Source organism: Anguilla anguilla, chromosome 9 (genome assembly GCF_013347855.1).
Source record: "Anguilla anguilla isolate fAngAng1 chromosome 9, fAngAng1.pri, whole genome shotgun sequence".
Taxonomy (NCBI): Eukaryota; Metazoa; Chordata; class Actinopteri; order Anguilliformes; family Anguillidae; genus Anguilla; species Anguilla anguilla.
In genome coordinates, this window is record NC_049209.1 from 35,461,805 (window position 1) to 35,484,304 (window position 22,500).

Genomic DNA, 22,500 nt, shown 5'->3' on the forward strand with positions numbered 1-22,500 from the left:
ACTGTCTCACCTGCAGACACGCGCACACACACACACGTACGCACACAAGCACACACACACTGTCTCACATGCAGACGCACACACGCACACACATAGCCTCACATGCAGACACGCACACACACACAAGCACACATACGCACACACACAGCCTCACATGCAGACACACGCACACACACACGCACACACACTATCTCATCTGCAGACGCGCACACACACACACGCACACACAGTCGCACACTGCACAGATCCATGCAAACACTTACACACACGCATGTGCACACAAACTCTATCTCGCACGCACACACACATGCCCAGAAACACACACACACACAAGTACAGACTCTAACACATGCGCATGATTATTTCTGAAACAAATACATACACACGGAAACACTGGCAGAGTAACGCTGTGACTCAGTGACTGTGTGGCTCAGTGACTGTGAGATTCAGTGACTGTGTGGCTCAGTGACTGTGAGATTCAGTGACTGTGTGGCTCAGTGTCTGAGTGGCTCAGTGACTATGTGTCTGAGTGTCTGAGTGGCTCAGTGTCTGAGTGGCTCAGTGACTGTGTGGCTCAGTGACTGTGAGATTCAGTGACTGTGTGACTCAGTGACTGTGAGATTCAGTGACTGTGTGACTCAGTGTCTGAGTGGCTCAGTGTCTGTGTGACTCAGTGTCTGAGTGGCTCAGTGTCTGAGTGGCTCAGTGACTATGTGGCTCAGTGACTGTGTGGCTCAGTGTCTGAGTGGCTCAGTGACTGTGAGATTCCGTGACTGTGTGACTCGGTGACTGTGAGATTCAGTGACTGTGTGACTCAGTGACTGTGTGATTCAGTGACTCAATGGCTCAGTGACTGAGTGGCTGACTGACTGTAAATCAGTGACCGTGTGGCTGAATGGCTCAGTGTGTTCCAGCCCAGCGGTGACTGTAATTAGTCTCTGCTGCTCGTTAAGTGTGTCAGGACAGGCAGGGCTGCCTCCGGTCCTCTGCTCACCCGTTTGTCTTAATTGGGACAGTCGCAGACTGGAGACTGTTCAGTCAAATCACTTTTTACCACCCAGCATCCTCAGGAATGTTCTTAGCTGAACATTCTAACGCTGATGTAACAATCACTGCTGATAACCGAAAGCAATGGAGTTCTAGCGCACTGACTTGGAGAAAAACATTCCAAAAAACCTGCCCTTTGAAGCTTTAATATTCTCCAGAGGAATAATTATATGTATGGGCTAAAAAGGTACTTGCATGTGGTAAATACACACGGTGTCATGCTCACACTGGATCCTCCTTGACTCTTTAATTGTCCATATTAATTCTAGTGTAACAGCGGTTGACAGCCACAATTTGATTGAGTTTAATTAGTGACACAATTAATTAATAGTTTTAATGGGAGCAGGGATCGGAGCGGAGTAGGGCAGGGTTGGTGTGTGGCTGAGTGACAGAGGGCAGCGTTCACAGCACAGTCCTGTGTTCGTCTGTATCTGCAGACATGAGGGCAACATTTATATGTGTTTATGTGAGAGTGTGATTAAGAGTCTGTGTGTGTGGCTGTTTGGGAGATAGCATTTGTGTATGTGAGTGCAGTGTGTATGTGTGCATGTGCCTGCGTGTGTGTGAGCCTGTGTGCGTGTGTGTGTGTGAGAATGTGTGAGTGTGTGAGTACGTGCGTGTGTGTGTGTGTGTGTGTGTGTGTGAGCCTGTGTGTGTGCGTGTGTGTGTGAGTGCGTGCATGTGTGTGTGAGTGAGTGCGTGCGTGTGTGTGTGAGTGAGAGTGTGCGTGTGTGTGTGTGTGTGTGAGTGTGTGTGTGTGTGAGTGAGAGTGTGCGTGTGTGTGTGTGTGTGTGAGTGTGTGAGTGCGTGCGTGCGTGTGTGCCTGTGTGTGTGTGTGAGTGTGTGAGTGCGTGCGTGCGTGTGTGCCTGTGTGTGTGTGTGCGTGCGTGTGTGTGTGTGTGTGTGTGTGAGCCTGTGTGTGTGCGTGTGTGTGTGAGTGTGAGAGTGTTTTCACACTGTCTGAGCAGTGACGCAGACCTGTCCCTTCTGCCCCCCAGACTGACGTGACAAGTGTCAAAGAGGAGGAAATGACACAAAATGGCATGGACACCTTAACAATGGAGACCTCTGCCCTGTCTTTAGAGAGAGAGGGAGAGAGAGAGAGAGCGTGGCGAGGGGGAGAGAGAGAAGGAGAGAGAGTGGCGAGGGGAAGAGAGAGAAGGAGAGAGAGTGGCGAGGGGAAGAGAGAGAAGGAGAGAGCGTGGCGAGGGGGAGAGAGAGAAAGAGAGAGAGAGAGAGAGAATAAGTGTATCTCTCCTGGGGAGACCTGTGATGCTGTTTGTCAGGTCTCGTCGAGCGCTACCTCTGGGGAGCGACGGCTTCCTCTGAAGGCTTTGGAGCAGTTTAAATAAGAGGCTGTCCCGGTTGCCGCGGGGATTTGGCCTGTAAGACCACTCTGAGACCCGCCGCTGTGGAGCGGGAGGAAATCGAAGAGCTCCGCGCCGTCGTCTCCGGGCCAGTCGAATGCAGCCGTCTTTAATTAAGTGAATCTGCGTGTCAATCTGTCGGCGATCGACGGGGTGTGCCGCGCCGGTGGCGTGTGACCCCGCCGGAGGGGTCCGATAGCGACGCGGGGAACAGAGCGACCCTGGTCATTAGCACAGAGGAACAGGGGATTAGACCTGCCCTGAACACGCAATGTGGGGACTGTCTTAGTGGGGACCACGACACAGACAAACACACAACACACACACAAGTAAAGACACACACACACATAAAGACACACACATACACACATGCAAACTCACACACACAAGCAAAGAGACACACAACACACACACAGGTAAAGACACACACACATACACACATGCAAACTCACACACACAAGCAAAGAGACACACACACACACACACACACAAGCAAAGAGGCACACACACACACACACATACACAATCAAAGACACACATACATACACACATGCAAACACACACACACACTCAGTCCACCATGGAGCAGCACACACACGCACGCGCACACACACAGACAAACACAGTCACGCTTGCAAACACAAATGCACGCCCACACAGACCTATGCACACAGCTCATCTGCTGCCAAGCAGTTCTGAGAAGCGTTTAGAAGCCAGCATGGCAGCAATGTCCGGTGAAATCGGACGAGAGCAACGCGCTCACTTTTGGCTGGCGGAGCACGCATTCTGGAACGCAGGCGGAGTCGCACCTGTTCACCTTGTCCTCTCTCTGACCTGCCCCCCTCCCCCCCCCCCCCCCCCCCCCTCCCCCCCCCGCTCCTCCAGGTCGTGGTCTCCACCACGGTGAACGTGGACGGTCACGTCCTGGCCGTGTCGGACAACATGTTCGTGCACAACAACTCCAAGCACGGCCGGAGGGCCCGCCGGCTCGACCCCTCCGAAGGTACGCCGTCTTACCTGGAGCACGGTAGGCACGCCCCTCTTCCTCACCGCCGCCTCGTCCGTCTGCCCGTCCACCTGTCCACCTGCGTGTGTGTGTGCTGTCTGTCTGTCTGTCCACCGATCAGTTCACCTGTGTGTGTGTGCTGCTGTCTGTCTGTCCACTGATCAGTTCACCTGGAAGCGAATAGAGAGAGAGAGAGAGAGAGAGAGAGAGCGGGAAAATGTGGAAGAAATTCTAAGAAAGCTGTACTGTTTGTGAACCATTGTAGCCATGGGGCATTCAGACCAGAGGTGGAAAGTCCCAGGGTCAGAAAGTAAAAGTCCTGCTGTGTGATTCTCACACTCAGTGAACTCAGCCAGTTTGTTTCACCAATTAGTTCTGACTCCTGGCTGAAGAATTGTGCTTATTAGCAAATCCAGGTGATTGGAACAAAATACTGGGGAGGACTTCTACTTTCAAAAGCTGGATTTTTCACCTCTTCATTGGGCACAGTGAAGGTGCCCCCTGCTCAGCATTTTTAACAGGACACATGGGTGCCCCTCTGTGCTGTTCCCTGTGGCACTCATTCGTGTGGGAGAACTGCACGCTTTCCGGAATATTCTGTGCGGTCGCTTCCCCTCCCCTTACCTCCCAACCCCTATCGCGTAACACCATGTTTTAATGTCAGGATGTGGGCTATCAGGGGCCAAACAGCGTTCTAATTTGTCGCCCTGCCAGCAGCGCGCAGGAGCAGGGAACGGCGGGAGTGGGGAGACCCTGTGGGTTTGCGCTCACACGCTGTATTATGTAATGATTTAGCATTCAGCCAGGCCGCGGCGGGCTAGCAGATCGCAGAGGGGAAGCGGCTGAATCGCTGCGTTCCGCGATGCAGCCGCCGCACCCCCTGCACCCGGCGGTCGAGATTGTCATGGAGACGGCGTGCCACTCCCCCCCCCCCCCAGAGCTCTGCGCGGGGAGCAGGGGTTGACAGGGAGGGGATAACAGGGGAATGATGGGATGCGGAAGCGCAGAAGATTATAGTGGGAACTCCCTAACCCCTCAGATCTACTGGGCACCGAAGGAAGACCGACTCCAGCTCATTAAGGGATCACCCTCCCGCTCCCCCCACCCTCAAAGCCCGAGTCGCTCACAGGAAGCGCTCAGGAGCCTGGGCGGGTTACCGCTCGCTGCCACAGTGAGCGCCACGCGTTTGGCACCTGCTGCCGGCGTGCGCTGCCCTGGGCTGCTCTGCTTCCAGTTCCTGTTCCCATAATGCCTCTGGGTGGCTAATTAAGGCCGGCGCGGTCAGGGCCCCTTCACCGTACCGTAGCTCCGGCTGGGCAGCCCCGCGGGGTGGGGGGGGGGGGGGGGGCCCGTGACAGATCCGTTCATTAGAGTCCGACCCGTGGGCTGAGAGACAGGAGAGCGGACGGTCTGCTGACCCGGAGTGACCAGGGGAGCTCAGCATGGAGCAGCCAAAACTCTCTGCTGTTACTCTGATGTCAGTGTGGTCAGCCTCCTGCCCCCCACCTTCCCAGACATACCCGCAGTAGCAGTAAAACTTATAGCTCTGTTATTTTCCCACCGTCATGTAACTGCGCTCTTCAGTCGGTGGCTTATCTCATGAAATAATGCACCGTACACTTTTTATTTTTTAAAATATATTCTTAAACCTTTAGGATGTGAGATCACAATTATGCAATTAGAATGTTCTTAACTGAACATTCTAATGCTGATGTAACAGTCACTTCTGGTAATTGAAAGCAATGGAGTTCTAGAACACTGACATAATTTTGTTCTTCAAAGTTCTTCAAAGGGTTCTATTCTATCACTATATATTTTTGTCGAAGCACAAAGGTGGCATTCTGTTTTGTTGGCTCATGGTCTTTGCCAGACAGCTGATTGGCGAGAGATTCCCCTTTAACCACAGGTTTAAAAATGAATACTTTCTCCTCCAGAAGAGCTTCCAAGCTCATAAGGGGCTGAAACTCAACCAGTAGGTAATTTCCCAGGTGCCAGGTCCTCTCTGGTCTCCCTGGTCCCCGGCAGGCTTAATATAGATTCAGATTTCCTTGGTGAGAAGGTCTTATCATCTCTCCGAGTGTGTCAGGTTAGTAAGGCTTTCAACAGACATGCAGAGGTCCTTATGAAATTGATTTTTACTTTAGATCCAATCAGTTTGTTATTTATTCTGAGATTTTGAAGAAGGAGAAATGTATTTTGACCAATATGATGGATAAAAAGACAAAAAAATGTTATTATTATGAATTTGTCTTATGAATTCATCCTGGTAACCTCCAAGGGGTTGAGTTATGCTGGCTTTACAGGGTTCTTCTGTATAAGTGATTAGTGGTCTTTTTTTATTTGCTTTAAAGGTAAAGCTTGCGTTCTGTGTCAGAAAATTGAACCAGTGCCACTCATGAGCTTGTGCTAGCTAGAGTTTGTGACAAAGGAGTTGGTCTTGGATCTTTTTACTGTATGTGGATCAGAACAAGTCTCTCTTTAAGGGCCCAGTTCTGATCCATAGAAGGGGAGTGGGTGGGGGGTTTGGTTACAGACAGAGGTCAGGACCCAAACAGCACCGGTTGGGCATCTGTCTGTGTTGTGGTGTCTGGACTGACCTCCCAAATGCTTTTCTGTATTTTGATGACATCGTCGCAATGACATCACCACCTTGCAATGTAGGTGTGGGGCTCGCATCGTTAGGAGGCAGCAACTCCTATGGCCCTCCCTAGCTCCACCCCTTTGCCTCCCCCCCAGCCCCTCCCCTAGCTCCGCCCCCTTGCCTCCCCCACCGCCCCCCCAGTCCCCTCTCATACAGACAAAGGGTTTCCGTTTCGAGAAGTCCCGGGCAGAGGGAACCAGGTGGGATCTGGCGAGGCGAGGGCCAATGTTTGGACAGAAAGCGTTGTGGTGTAAAGAGGTGTCCTGGAGCGAGGGAGACTCTGTGTGGGCCCCACCCCAGGAGGGAGGGGGTAAGGGGGGGGGGGGGGGGGGGGGGGGGGGGGGGGGGAGCTGGCCCGTGCCGGCTGCGGGTGTGAGCGGGGGACCCGATGCAGCGGGATCGCGGGCAGCACCAGGAACAGATGGCATGGAGGGAGGCGGCCGAGTTTAATCCTATCAGATGGATCCGCGCTCCGCCATCTGGTTAATCCACGCACAATTTCAGCGCCTGTGGAAAAGGCGACTTAGGCCAAGATTACCCTCTCTGAGCGCCGGCTTCCACACTTCCTCCTCCTGAGCGCACCAGACTGCCTTATGGAGCAACACACACACACACACACACACACACACATAAACACACACACACACACACACACACACATAATCACACACACACACACACACACATAAACACACACACACACACACACACACACACACGCACACCCACACACGCACAGACACACACACACGGACACACAGATGCACACACACGCACAAACTCTCTCATACACACACACACACGGACGTACACACACGGGTGTACGCATTTACACTCACTCACACACACACAAACACACATATGCACACACACGCACACGCAAACACACACACATGCATACACACGGACACATGCATGTGCACACACACACAGACACATGGACGCTCACACGGATGCGTGCATGCACACACACAATATCATAATTTAATCTAATCAAGGTCAAAACTGGATTACATCTCTTCTTTGGAAAACCAAGTGTTGTCTGACACGCTGCATTAAAGAAGATTAATTTCTGTTGACTTATCTTTTGAAAGTTGTGCTTTGTAGAATCCTGTCTACTAATCTAAAGCAGGTTGAGGTGAAAGATGTCTGCAGTTTCCTGCATATGCACTGTAACAGGAGGAATATACAGTTTTGTTTTTGGAGGACTTTTGAGCGTAGTCTTCGATAGGAAGTCATGCTCAGCTTTGATCAGCTTTCGCCAAAACACAAATTAGTGACAAAGCAAGATGCAAAACAAATGAAATTCACTCAGGGAAAGGTATTAGCCGTCTGCATCATGAAACCAGGCCTGCTGTTTCCAATCAGTATTTGCCCTTAACACAGAAAATAAAAGTGCCTTTACTTTTACTCACGTAACACAACTTGGCTCGTAAAAGTCGCTCGCCAAGATAAATTCAAAAAACGTGTTTGCACTGAAAGAAGTAGCACTTGAATTAATTTGTAATGAAACATAAGTAAACTACTGCCAGCATCTAGAATCTGGAATCTTCCCTGCTTTGGGTATTGTTAAAAACTGTAGTCACTGATTGCCTGCCTACCCCATATTCCTCTAGAGCTGATTCAGGGGCAGAATCCACAATTCTACTGAAAATGGAATGCAGAATGTGAATTTTGTTATTGGATTCTGATTCCGTTTATATCTTTCTGAGACCCGGCAATTCATTTTTATCCCCTGCAGTGGACACGAGTCTCTGATCTTAATCTCAAGAACCATATGTTCTACAATAATAAAAAATAAAATTACGTGGCATTTTAGAGATCATTTTCACCGCAACATGTTGTCATCCAAGACGCTTGTATAGCTGTATGTCAAAAAAAATGGCTATACATAGTAAAGTTATTTTCCACCTGGTCTCAGGATGATGTTGGGGTTGGATGAGCTGGTTGTGGGAGAGCACCTATTTTCAGGGGTTTTGAGGGTTAATTGATGCTCTGCCGTGCTTGAGGTGGCGAGAATCGATCCTGCAACCTTCCGGCCTGATCTGATCCTGCAGCCTGCTGCTTGCACTGCAGTTGCTGCCCTTTGGGGTCTTCATACCTCCTTGCCTCTCTCCCTCCTCTCTCTCTCTCTCTCTCTCTCTTTCTCTCTCTCTGTCCCCCCCCTTCTCTTTCTCTCTCTCTCTGCCCCCCCCCCTCTCTCTCTCTCTCTCTCTGTCCCCCTCTCTCTCTCTCTCTCTCTCTCTCTCTCTCTCTCTGTCCCCCTCTCTCTCTCTCTCTCTCCCTCTCTGTCCCCCTCTCTCTCTCTGAAATCAGGGCTTTGAAGGTCTTAGGCTCAGCAGCCCCTGATGTGGAGACTTTACCCGTGTGCTCCTGTTGCCTCCATCAGCGTGATTACTGTCAGGAACAATATTGTCAAAAAAAAAAAAGAAAAATAAGTACGACTTCATAAGTTTTAAAATTGCTTTTTAACTTGCGATGAAAAACTGCCAAATTGCTGTGGGAAAGCCTTAATTTGTGTGGGCCCACAGTCTAGCGACACCCAAGAGAATGGCTTTACTAGTACCTGAGCATTAAATGCATTCACACAAGCTACACCCACTGCACTTTCTTGTAGGCTACTTGCTTTATGTACAGGAAGAAGATGAGATTTGATTTCACTTTTTCCTTTCCTTACTTTTTTTTCCTAAAGGGAAGCATTGAATCAGCCAAAGATATGCAAATATAAAACACAGTTCAATGACATAACATGCAGCCCGTGTGTTCCAGTATAGAAATCCGACTCATTTACTAGCCTCATGTGCTTATAAGCCTCTATGATGTTGGCACAAAACTGTTACTGGCTCTTTCGTCTAGGACACTCTGTCTAGGACAGCTTCACATTTTGGAGAGCAGTGTTGAGCCCCTTGTGCTCTCTTTGCTGTCCCCGGTCTGTGATCCGGGCCCGCCTCTGACCTCAGACAGCCCAAAATAAGCATGTTAACCTTTCTCATATGTTTCTGATCAGGTGAGAGTGCACTTTCGAGGCATAACTCCTGCTTCTAAACTCCAGTGCTGAACAGGAAGAGCCTTTTATTAATAACGCTGTGAGTGGTTACGCAGTGTAACTGAGGAGAGAGCTGTACCATCTCGCGTGGCAGTGCACTGCGCACGCAACTATTCCTGTGTTTCAGGCTGTATGCTGAGCCTGAGATCTCCCCTTTCTTCTTCTTCTTCTTATTCTTCTTTTTCTGCTTCTTCTTTTTCTACTTCTTCTTTTTACCTTTTATCATAATTTTTTTTTTAAAACCCAGAGCTAATTGGACTACCAGTAATTAGCTCACAGAAAGCGCCTTTGGAAGGACGCCATCGGAATCCAAAGTCCAAAGTTCAACATCCCGGAATGAAATTTAAAGCAATTAATGTGTTGAGCTTTTTTTATGGCTTGGCTGCTGCAGGGTCTTTTCATTTTTACATTTTTTTTTCTTTCTGCTATTCCCTGGGCTCCTGGCCTTTGATGGACTCCTGTAAAGACGGGGGGACTGTCTGTCTGCCGCGAGAGAAAGGCGCGCTTGACATTTAGACGCGCTCTCGTAAAACAATCGGGCTCACCCTGGCCCCCGTACATATTGGGGGAGGGGAGGGGGGCAAAGTAATATTTAATAAATGTGTGTGTATAATCACACAAATTATCATTCCCAGCATGTAGCTGGCCCCCCTAGGACAGGGGCTTTTATTGTGAAGGCGATACGGCCGCTGCCATTTGGGGCTTTTATTGTGAAGCGATGCGGTCGCTGTCATTTGGTGGCCGTGAGGTGGAGTGATATTTCCTAATGCTGCCTCTGACATTCCTGAGTTAGACGCCATACAAACAAAAAATTTCCTTTTGACCCTGAATTTAATTAATAATCAAATCAGAGGACTGACAAGTGCTGTTGTTTCAGCCAAATTATCCCCCAACCCCCCCGCCCCCCGCCCCAAAGACAGCTGCTCTTAGTGATCAAAAGTTTTCCATAAATAAAATTTACTATTTGATGATAAATGCTTCCATGCAAATGTGTGAACATTTACTGTACTTACAGTTGTACTGTTAATCGCATTAATATTCATTGTGTTTATTCCTCTGTGCATTTTCTGTAGGAAGTGGTCCTCCTAGGGAGAGAGAATGGTGTATTTGAATGTGTGCATATGCAGGTATATACTAGTGCAGAGGATCTTCATAAAAAAGGAACATTGACTTCATACTCTTATTTTTTAAAATCTAGACCATAAGAAATTACTTGCATTTTATTGTCATATGTAATATTTTGAATGATTGTAGAATCGTAAGAAGGAAGTAAGCTTTCTCCCAGACTCACCTAGATTTGGATGTAAATCTTCTCTAGAAGAAAAATTCCTGATAGTGTGTGTGTGTCCCGTTAAACCACTGCTAGTATGTGGGCCTCATGTGACACAGTAGTAGAGGGTATGGACTCTGTTTCCCATAGGCCCCTGAAAAACACACAGCCGTAGGTAGGTCCTGTGGAATGTCTCCTTAGGGCATTCCACCAGATGGGTTTAATCAACTTTTGCCCATAACATAAAACCCACAATCAAATGCAAATGTTTCAAGTACATTTCCCCCCCAGTAAAACACATTTTGGCAAGTTCAGGGACCACATAGTACTACTGAGTGGTACTGAGAGACCACTGTCAGAGTAAACTCTCGGAGTTGAACATTTTGCTGTGCGACTTCTTTAATGTCTCATAGTTTATGTTTGTCTTCAGTGTTTCATGTACTGTAAAGGCGTAGATTCAATCAAACTTTGTCCTTAACTCTGATTAGCAAATACAGTATGTGTGTGTGTGTGTGTGTGCGTGTGTTTTTTCTTGACATATTTTGGCAAGTTCCTTTACTTCCAGCTTTCTTAACTGTCTGTAAAAAAAAGATGAATCTTTACATTTATTTGTTACAGTTATGGACAAATGTTGATTTAATCTAGGTCAGTGTGTTGTGCTCCTCCCACAATACTCAAACAGTGATGCATATTGGGTAATTACTTTTACAACCTAATATGCAGACAGTCGCATACTGTAGCATAAATCCAATAGACTAAGTTTCCTCATGATATCCACTGTGATACTGTAGTACCGGTAAGTGCTTTCATCTGCAACTGCCGAGGGGAGGAAAAGGGTTATTCAGTAGTTACCGTGCATCGCTTACTTAAAAAAACACATACAGTAACTGCCAGGGAAAGATGTTCTCCAATTCTTTCCCCATAACTCCCGTGAGAGGAAAGTGTTGAAGTGGAAAAATGGTGTCCAGCGTTAATGAGCTGGTTGTTCTGCAGTGCATCCATGCTTGAGTCCTTCGAGATTCAGGAAAAACAAAAGAAAAGCTGCAGTTTTTTTTCTCTCGAGGAAAAAAAAAATCTCCCTTTGTATCTAATGAAATCAATAGACGCAGTAGATGGTTCTGGAATGTTTCTCGCTGTTTCCAAGTCACACTGAAGGCTTAAAAATACTACCCGCCGCCACCTCTCTGCTTGGCACTCTGAATTGAAAGAGATGGATTGTGGGTAATGCTGTGCGATTCTGATGTGAGTTGGCCGAACTGACTCTCTCTCTCTCTTTCTCTCTTTCTCTCTCTCTCTCACTTTCCCCCTGTTTCTGGAAGCAGCTGCCCCCTGCATCAAAGCCATCAGCCCCAGCGAGGGATGGACGACAGGGGGCGCCACCGTCATCATCATCGGGGACAACTTCTTTGATGGGCTGCAGGTCATCTTCGGCACCATGCTGGTGTGGAGCGAGGTCAGTTCCCTCCCTTGATGCCTCTCTGTCCTGTAAGAGCCCTAATGGCATTGGTTCACCCACCGTGGCCATGTCAGATCCATAAAGGCGTCCATTCACCTTCTCTGTCCTTGTCAGAGCCATAATGGCGTCCATTCACCTTCTCTGTCCTTGTCAGAGCCATAATGGCGTCCATTCACCTTCTCTGTCCTTGTCAGAGCCATAATGGCGTCCATTCACCTTCTCTGTCCTTGTCAGAGCTGTAATGGAATGTTCATCCATTCCTTTTTCAAACCAGGTTTTATGCCTACTGTACTCTATTTTTTTTAGCCCATTCTGAGTGGCCATTCATAGGCCTATCTCAGCGTTGTAATGGCCTCTCTGTTTGGGAGAGCCTGTTCAAACATGTATGCCCTCAGGACTGTGGGCTGCCAGTTGCCGCTTTTTTTCGGTCCACCAGCAGAGCTGCACTGTCCCGGCCTCAGGCAGACTGCAGGGGTCTAAACTCGGCAAACGATTAGCCCCGGGGCAAACCAGGCCAACCAAAATCCTCCCTTCTTTGCCACGGTCAACCGCCCGTCACCGTGAGGGGTTCCTGGACATGGTCTGCACTGCCAAGGTCACGATTATATTTAGAAAAATTTGGGGTGCGTCTCTGTACGAAAGGGCTTTTACAGGACAACGTGCCACCCAGAAGCAGTTTGGCATTTTGGAGAATGAAAGAAACGTTACTGGCATGGACCTTTTTCACTGAGCCTGCCCTGGCTAACGTAACCCTGGTCCTCGTGACCAGTCCGGGTTTCAGCCAATCTGCAGTCGGGACACAGAAAGAGAAGCCAATGGGAACGGCTCATAGCATCGCCCTTTCCTTACTAGCCGCTGAACAATAACTCAGGGTGTATTGAGCCTTACTGTTCAACACTGCAGCTAGTCTGCATGAGTTGTACTGAGCGATCAGATAAGGGATAAGTACTTTTTGTTCCATTTGGTACTTTTTTCTTTCAGTACAAGGTGCTATCCGGCCTTGCGTTTCCTAAACCTGTGCCTGTGCTCCTGCTTTCTGCAAAGTGTTTTCTTCTCCTTGGGAAACTGGGTTAGTGATCAATTCAGACGCTGCAGCGTTAAAGGTGCGGGTCTATAAAAAGCCCCTCGTTTGTCACGCGGCGTTGTTTTTACTTATTTATTATTTTTTTCTGGAGAGGTGAAAGGAGCAGACTCAGAGGTACGAAAGCCGGGAGATAACCGCGCGGTAAGGCCGCGGTTTTGAGCGCTTGGGAACCGCAGCCAGCCCGCCCGCTCGCTCGCTTTGGAACGGGCGGGCGTTTTTCACGGGGGTAGACGCGGCTCTTGTCTCTCTCTCTCTCTCTCCTCTCTCTCTCTCTCTCTCTCTCTCTCCTCTCTCTCTCTCTCTCTCTCTCTCTCTCTCACTTTTTAGCTCTGCGTTCCATCTGCACAGCTTAGCGGAACAGGTCTGTTCTCACTTCCTGTTTTTGATGGCATTTTAGTATGGTGGCGGGAAATAGGGTTGTTGAACATGCCTGGTGTCCAATGGAGACATGAATGCACATATAAATGTGTCTACAAATGCATAAATACACACGCACGCACACACACATGTACTCATGCACGCACACACACATGCACGCACTCACGCATGCACACGCACACACACACACACACACACACACACACACATACACACACATATACATTTAGATATATATATGCTTCTACCTAATATCCTCCCATGTAGCAACTCTTTGTTGGGGCTGTAGGGCTGGGGTAGACCCACATCTTGGACCAATTTACCGAGGCCATGCCCCCCCATTGCGACACCCCGTAGCTGTTCCTGTGACCCCTGGCCTTGCCCCCCCCCCCCCCCCCATCATCCCCATCAGCACTGGGGCCACCCACCCATCATATCCCATCTAACCTCTCCCCAGCTGCACAGCCCATGGGGGCAAACACTGTGATCTCAGGGCTGATATTCCTTAGAAACCCAGTCAGTACTTGTTCACTCTCCCAGCTCAACCCCTTTCCTTCCCCTCCCTACCGCAATGGGCTACAATGAAGGAGAAAAAAAAGAGGGGGGGGCATTGTCATCATCATCTCTCCTGCCATTCTAATGGACTGATCCAATCTCAATGGACCAAAATAAGCACAATGAAGTACTCTAAAATAATAATTTACGCAGTTTATTTTTAGTTGTCAATTACACACCATGTTGGCATGGTGAGCAGATGAGGTGTGACTGCACACATGGTTGACATTATGTTGTTTTGTGTGTCTGTGTGTGTGTTCGTGTTTTTTCCCTGGTTGCTTTATTTCATTGTTTGTATGTGGCCATTAATTCAAATAATTGCCGGGGTCATTATTTTACATTAGTTTGAGAAACATCTGTTATTTTTGTGGTTTGTTATTTTTTTGTTCCCCCTCCAAATCAACATTTGTAAAACAGTTGAAGGTCAGGAGGTAATGGATTAATCTGAAATGGGCTGTGGGGTGGGGGGTTAGGGGGATGGGGGGGGGGGGTAGAAGGTTGGAGATTTGTACCAGAGCCTAATTATTCCTCCTGGGGCACATTTGTCCAAAGTGGCCCTATTTACAGACACTTAGTACTGCAGTTAGTTTTAGAACTCTGGAGGCACCACTTCTCCTCTCTTGGGCTACAAACCTGCAAAAATACTGGGGTCGGGTAGTATGGGGGGGAGGGGGGGCTGGAGTGAAACTAAAGTTCAGGGGGTGTAGAGAGTGGGGGCTCTGTTTGTCCATACAGAGCCATGGGGGTTGGGGGTCGGGGGCCCAAATTGGTCAAGTCACTCTCTGCTCACTCACTGAAGGAGCCAGGGGCATTCTGGGTGCTTTGTTTGACTGTTGGAATCAAGCATCCTGATTGGTGAGAATGGTTCCGGTTCTTGCCAGTTCTTGCCAGTCAGTGCCAGTATGTGCAGGATCATAGCCATGGCTCTATTAATAATCTCTCAGCAGGTACACAGCTTGTACAGTATCTACCAGAATAGTCATTATTACTTATATTACTTTTACAAGTACTTAATACTAGCCAACTTTTAATTTGTGAGGGCAATATACATGTTGTGGCTTGTCATGTGAAAGGCTAAAGGCTTTTAAGGCTAAAGGCTTTTAAGATATTGTTAGATATTGTCTTGTCTTGGTGACTGTAGCTGAAATTTCACGCATGCAAGAGTTTATTTAGAAGAACGTGACATATTTCAATGCTGTTACTCAATGCTGTGGGAGTTTTGTTAACAAGGCTGCTGAGCTGTAGCCAGTGAAACGGTGTGTGTGTGTGTGTGTGTGTGTGTGTGTTTGGGGAGGGGAGGGAAGGTTCTGCTACCCCCCTCTCGCGCCCCACACTCATTGGCCTCCTTTTCCGCCTGGCTGTTTATTTTCGGCCCCCTTGACGGAGTGGTCGGCGGCCATCTTGAAGTGAAGTGTTTGTTTATGGTGGTGGAGGGTGGCTCAGAAGGGGGGACCTCTGTGACTGACAGGGACGTAGAGATGGACTCTCTGTAGCTGCCTCTCTCTCGCGTCTCAAAAGCACTGACCCCTGTTCCCTGTACAAAAGCATCTGCTGCTGAGTCAAACCTCGGGCTGTGGTGTTAAATCATGATTCATGGGGTTAAATCATGATCCATGACCCCCACCCTCCCCTCCCCGTTCTGTTCTAATCTGCTGGTGCTCACTCGTGGTTCGTCGATTGCTTGCTGGTCTAATTTTACCTTCACATGTTTCTTTGGTTTATTTTATCCTCTTTTTATTCTGTTGTTCTGGAAAGCACTTTGAGCACCATGTTCTGAAAAGCGCGATATAAATAAAGTTATTATTATTGTGTTAATTCTGACGCTACTAGGTGTCCGCTGAAAGCCATGGGATCACCTGTTGCTTCTTAAACAATGTCCTGTTCTCTCTCCCCCCCCCCCCCCCCCTTTCCCAAACAGCTCATCACCCCCCACGCAATCAGAGTGCAGACCCCACCCCGACACATCCCTGGCGTGGTCGAGGTCACCCTGTCCTACAAGTCCAAGCAGTTCTGCAAAGGAACGCCGGGCCGCTTCATCTACACAGGTGTGTACCATAGTCTTCCTCACCCTCACTCACAGTCACACTGGTGATTTACACGCCAGCCGCCTTCATCTACACAGGTGTGTACCGTAGTCTTCCTCACTCTCACTCACAGTCACACACTGGTGATTTACACGCCAGCCGCCTTCATCTACACAGGTGTGTACCATAGTCTTCCTCACCCTCACTCACTGGTGATTTACATGTCAGCCGCCTTCATCTACACAGGTGTGTACCATAGTCTTCCTCACTCTCACTCACAGTCACACACTGGTGATTTACACACTGGCCCACTTCATCTACACAGGTGTGTACCATAGTCTTCCTCACCCTCACTCACTGGTGATTTACACGCCAGGCATCTTCATCTACACAGTTGTGTACCATAGTCTTCCTCACTCTCACTCACAGTTACACACTGGTGATTTACACGCCAGGCATCTTCATCTACACAGTTGTGTACTGTAGTCTTCCTCTCTTAATTCACTACCTTAGACTGGTGCTTTCCAGAGTCTTCATCACCCACACTTATAGACAAACAGTGGTGATTTCCAGAGGTGGAAAATCCAGGTTCAGAAAGTAAAAGTATTTTGTTGCAATCTCTAATTGACAACTAAAATAAACATCTTAAATTGTTCCGATCAGTGCATTTCTTCAGCCAGGAGGTAGAACTAATTAGTGAAATGAGCAGTCTGAGTTCATGGGTAGAAGAATCACATGACTGGACTTTTACTTTCTGACCCCTGGACTTTCCAGCTCTGGTGATTTACACACTAATGCCATTCATTTTGATCACATGACATACAGTAGGTGAATTACATGTCAGGACTTGTGTATAATTTGGTGGTGAAATGGTGAGAACCGAAAGCTGCAAATGAATGAAATGAGTCCAGATATCCAAAGCCGTAATTCGAGTTTGTCTCGGCGCTCCATAAAAGGAACGGTATAGATCAGTACAAAGGAAAACAATTACAGCCTGAGGAAAAAAAAAGAGAAAAGGAAATATAACTTGTTGCTTTCACGTTGACGCTGAAGCAGACCGAATGACAAACATCTTTTTGTCGCCAGCATCCTTCACGCGGTAATTGTTTTCTGTTGTACGCTGAAATTCCGCTAACACGAACCATCCATCACAGCGTTGCATAACCGCGGAGCTGCTCGCAGGCTGCAGGCGGTGTCTTTGCGCACGTGCTTATGATTGTCAGATGGATGCGCTACAGGAGTGGAATTCCCCCCCGTTTCCTCTTAGCGGAGGTCAACCTGATTCTCGGCACTTTTACGAGAAGCCACATTACTGTAATGCACAGAGAAAAGGGGCATACAGAATTGATCCATCTTACAGAGAGGCAGCATATCATATTGCACAGAGAGAAGGGGCACACAGAATTGGTCTGTCATATAGAGCAGCAATATACCATAGTGCACAGAGTAAAGGGGCATATAAAATAGATCTCTCATAGAGAAGCAACATACCATATTGAATTGAGAAAAGGGGCATAAAGAATTGGTCTGTCTTACCAAGAAGCCGCATACCGTATTGCACAGAGAACATGGGAATGTACAATTGATCTGTCTTGCAGAGGAAAGAGGGAAGAGTGGAATGAGGTGCTGAATTTTAAGGAGCGCTGCTTTGTGGTCTGAGGTTAATACGGGACGTCCTGAACTCAGGGGATGTCGTGGAGAGGTAGAATGCAGCCCGTGTATCTGTGGGTCCTCTGTGGACCCTGAACGGAGCAGAAGAACAGGCGTGCGACAGGGACTTGGTCACGCCTCGTATCTCAGATTAGAATGCATCCCGTGACCTCCTGTGGGATGTTTTGATGACGGACCCTCGTAAAAGGGCTGCAGTTAAACTGAGAACACGATGCGAGCTTTACTGGCTCCCGCTTTGAAGACATTCGCAAACGTGAATCCATCCAAGTGCGCGCATGCAATCGCACGTACTCATCCCAGCTCATATGCGCGAATGCGCTTCTGCACACATAAACATGCACACAGGCACATGTAGATGTATGCAGGCATGTGTACACATACCCACACACATAAAAACAGTCACACACACATTGCACACACGCATGCATATACACACACACACACTCATAATAAACTCTCTCACACACACACACACTCACACACACAGAACAAGCCTAAGACAGCAGTTCAGATAGTCAATGTAGGATGACAGAATATCCTGCTTCACCTGATTGAAAATTATAAGGACAACCCCAAAGGAGAAATTTGTAATAACTTTAGTTCTACATAATATATTAACATAGCAGCATACCGTCTCTCTCTCTCTCTCTCTCACATGCTCTCTCTCTCTTTCTCACTCTCAGTGCTCTCTCTCTCTCTCTCTCTCTCTCTCTCTCTCTCTCTCTCTCCATGCTCACTGATATAAAAGCCCTTTAAAGAATGGAAAGAATATGCCATTCCTTTTGTTCCAGCGCAGAGCCAATGACCCGCGGTACCTGTGGTCATAGCAGATACTATTTCCCCGTTTAATTTGTAAGGAGAAGCAGTGGGCTTAAGGGCCCTTTTCTTCTTATATTATTTTACTGTTTCTACCGTGTCTCTCTTTTGTTTGTTTTGTCTGTCTTGTGTGGTATTGTGTGGGATTTCCATGCCAGCTCTTTGTTCAAAGTGTCTTATTCCCCTATACTGTTACCCATTAGTTACAGTGGGAATGACGCCACATATATAAAGATGGCTCATTTTTCCCCCTTCATTTTATTATTAAAGTGTATTAACGTGAACCGAGTCACAGCAGGCCATGTTCCGCAGCAGAGCACAGGAAAACTGAGAACATTTTGTTATTTCGTGAAGCTTTAGCTTTCATTTGTTTAAAGAATTTAGTGGTTTAGTTTGGCTTCCAGAACCCATCTTGGTGCCATTTGCTGGTGGTAATCAATGGAAGTGACATCATGCACGCCTTTTGTTCTTCAAAGCTATGACGTCACAGGCTCCTCATCATGTGATGCTGGTGTAATAAACATGTAATAAGCGTAAGGGGGCGAGGCTTCAGCAGGTGTCTCCTGGAAGCTGTGGCAGGAATCGAAAGTTTGTCTTGTTTGTCGAGCACCCCTGTCGGCTCGATCAATGCAAACAATGCCCATGCACCCTCAGTGCCCTCTGGGACAGGAGACAGGCAGTCGGAGGTCCCTCCCAGGTCCGCCCACATTAGCGCAGACATGGGCGCCATTTTGGTGTTGGGTTACTCCCACCTCAAACCGCAGGCTCCGCCCACCCCTTTCTTGCAGGGGCGACATAGCTCAGGAGGTAAGAGCGTTTGTCTGGCAGTCGGAAGGTTGCCGATTCGATCCCCCGCCCTGGGGCTTGTCGAAGTGTCCCTGAGCAAGACACCTAACCCCTAATTGCTCCCAACGAGCTGATTTCTACCTTGCATCGTACCTTTCACCGTTGGTGTGTGAGTGTGTGTGTGAATGGGTGAATGAGAGGCATCAATTGTAAAGGCGCTATATAAATGCAGTCCATTTTCCTACTTCTCTCCCTCGCTTTCTATTTTTATCCACCCCTGCCTTCTCAAAGCGCAAAGACTTGTGGTATTTACGCAGTCTGAATACATTCCAAGCAGCCATTGGACAACTGATTTCGGGGCGACATAGCTCAGGAGGTAAGACCGATTGTCTGGCAGTCGGAGGGTTGCCGGTTCAAACCCCGCCCTGGGCATGTCGAAGTGTCCTTGAGCAAGACACCTAACCCCTAACTGCTCTGGCGAATGAGAGGCATCAATTGTAAAGCGCTTTGGATAAAAGCGCTATATAAATGCAGTCCATTTACCATTTACCATTTACCCCGACCCCCCCCCCACCCCCCCTCCAATTGGCATTCCGGCAGGTCCAGTTGCCAATGAGTCCTAATCATAGTCGACTGGCAGTAGGCAGTTCTGATGGAGAGGGCTTGGTGTGTGGTCACTGTTCTGTGATGGGAAATTTCAGTTAGAGGTGGTGGATTCAGCTCTGAATCACCAAGGTTACACAGAGACCAGACCAATAACATGTAAGGAAATAGGTTTTGTCTCATTTTCCTGTGGCCTCATTCATAAAAAAATGGTTGCAGACTAAATTCCATCTTAAATGGGGGAAAAAATTACAATGTACACAATTCATTTCAAGCATAATATATGAACTTTGTCCATTTAAAATAGTGCACCTTCACTGTGACACAGCGTTGTCCGTTGGAATATGGAAGAATTATCATTGATGATCATCTGCTGCGACCATCCATTGACAAACTCTGCTGTAAAATATGCAGAATATTCCTTGAGTGCTGGTTGGGTTTTGTGTTGAGGGGAGGGACACGGGGAGGTCTGTCTCCTGCGGAAACCTGCCTGCGATGGCTTAATTTTCTCTGGCCTTCTGATTAATTGATGGACAGTAATGCAAGTGCGTCTGTCCCGTTGTACTCCTACAAAGACGCAGGATAAAAGACAGGGAATGACAGCTACTTTCTGACTTTGAGCTTTCTGCCTGTAGGGTTTTTTTATTTATTTAAAGTAATGACTTAGACGGAGGTAGTGGGGCCTAACTCCATTAGGCAGAACATTCCGGAATGTTTCTGTCCTTTGCAGCAAAAATCTGCATCAGCCCCCATCTCAGCTGCGCACGCATTGCATCTCTGAAGGATTTGGAAAGGGAAAGATACGTGCTGAGATTTGATTCCTGCGATCTGATTGGTTCTGACATGTTCTAGTGAGATCAGCCTGGCCAGGCTCTTAGTGCTTGTATGGCTATGAGTCTGACCTTTGACCTTAGCATCACCCTTGAGTTGAATTCTGTAGTGTTTGTAACACAATGAAGTTGAATGCCTGTTTAACTGATTGTCATATTGTTTTTTCTTGATTGAGTACATTTTAGTGCAGAAATAATAGGACTCAGTAAAGGATATTCACATGTTACAAAAAAAAAGAATGTATGTATGGATAGCTGCTATACAATTTTTATTCTTTTTTTTTAATAAGGTTTATAAGTAATGGTTTATTTTGCTTGTCAGATTTTCAAATAAACCCCTCTGCAGGATTTATGGATAAAAATAAGATTGTAAGGTATTGATCCCTGGTTGGTGTGGGCTGGAAAAAATAACTCATCTGTAATACGCAGAAAAGAGAGAAAAAAAATGAAGCAATAATTCAGGGCTATTGAGCGCCATGTAGCTGAGTGCATCGATCTCGATCCGCTGCATATGAGATCACAACCCAAGAAACACGGGCTCGTGGGAAAGACAAACAAGGAACAAAAGAAGGAGGAGAGAAAGAAGGGAGGAGAGAACTGCATTCCTCCCGTACTGTGGGCCCGTCCGCTGCTGGTTGTGAAATGCTGAGGCTCAGAACTGTGGGTTCAGGGGGTGTCGCGGTGGGCTTTGCCAGGCCTGAATCTCACCGCGACCTCTGGGCCTGGCCGGTCGGCCCCCCCCCCCCCCCTCCCCAATCTCCCCCCACCCCATCCTCGTGATCGAGTTTCGTGGTGCCGGGAAGAGAGCCGCGAAAAAAAACCTGAGTGCGGGGATGGGCGGCCGCAAAAGATGACCCCCCCCCCCCCCCCTCCTTCCCCTTCCCTTCCCCGCGGCAAGGATCCGGAACCGCTTTTCTGTTTCTGGGGCCTCCTGTCGCTGCTCTCTCTGTTTCTCTCTGTTTGAAAGAGAAGAACAAAAAATAGTATTCTAGAATTTTCTAGAAGTTTCTAGAATTTTTTAATTTATTTTAAAAATTCACCGTGGAGCCTAATTCGGTTTTTACAGAATTTATTTCTTTGTTTTTGGTTTTTTTTTTTTTCGGGCGCATTCTTGATGCTTGGGGGCTTCATGGCCGTCATGTTTTTTTGTTTTTCTGTAGCTGTCCTGCATTATTTTTGGGTATGCAGCCTCTCTCTATGTGTGTAGGGCTTCACTGTGACTTGTTGGATGAATTTGGGGGAGAACACTGTTCCATTGCCCCACAGCCACCCCCCACCCCCACCACCGCCCCCCCCCCCCCCCCCCCCCACATCTCCCTTCGGTGTCATTATTGGGAAATATGAAGAGCCACGGACCAGGGCTTCATGAAATTTCAATGAGCATTGATCCCTGTGATTGCAAGGAATCCTTCAAACAGTGTTTGCAGGGGGAGACAGGGGAAAAAACCTGCTCATTTATTTATCGCTGCTGAGTTTCTAATCCTTTTCTTCTTCTTAGACATTTTTTATTGTCCCATTGTAGAAGGCTGGGGGGTGGTGGGGGGCATCATTTCCACAAATTCTGTGTTTAGTGACAGGAGGTGGGAGTGCTCATCCTATAGCCCGTAAAAACATGTTGGACTAGAGGCCTTGCTGCAACAAAAATGATCCTAAACCTTTGGAAAGGTTGTAGGTTAGCAATGGTTTTTTTCTCACAACATGATGCTAAGGCTATATTTCACATGGCTTTTCTGTATCTTCCAGAATATCACTGAAAGATAAACCAGCCGTGTTTCAAAACGACGCTTAGTGAACAAAAAATAAAAGTATATAGCACCAAAGTATATAAAATCTCCCCCACACTATCCTCACAGCTATTTTTGTCTTAAAACAAAGGCATTAATGCAGTCCAGAGAGACCCATTAAACCACACTTCAGTCC

At 47.8% G+C, this 22,500-nt stretch overlaps 1 protein-coding gene across 5 annotated transcripts in view; it reads left to right on the top strand.

The window, feature by feature from the left end:
* LOC118236292 (transcription factor COE1) overlaps positions 1-22,500 on the top strand; it is a 148,318-nt gene that overhangs the window by 92,808 nt on the left and 33,010 nt on the right. For 3 of the 5 annotated variants that reach the window (XM_035434515.1, XM_035434518.1, XM_035434517.1), the window contains exons 8-10: positions 3,300-3,441; positions 11,700-11,830; positions 15,769-15,895. In XM_035434515.1, the coding sequence (XP_035290406.1) occupies positions 3,300-3,441; positions 11,700-11,830; positions 15,769-15,895 (400 nt within the window). The remainder of the gene's footprint in view (positions 1-3,299; positions 3,442-11,699; positions 11,831-15,768; positions 15,896-22,500) is intronic. The other 2 variants (XM_035434516.1, XM_035434520.1) reach the window with 1 other exon arrangement.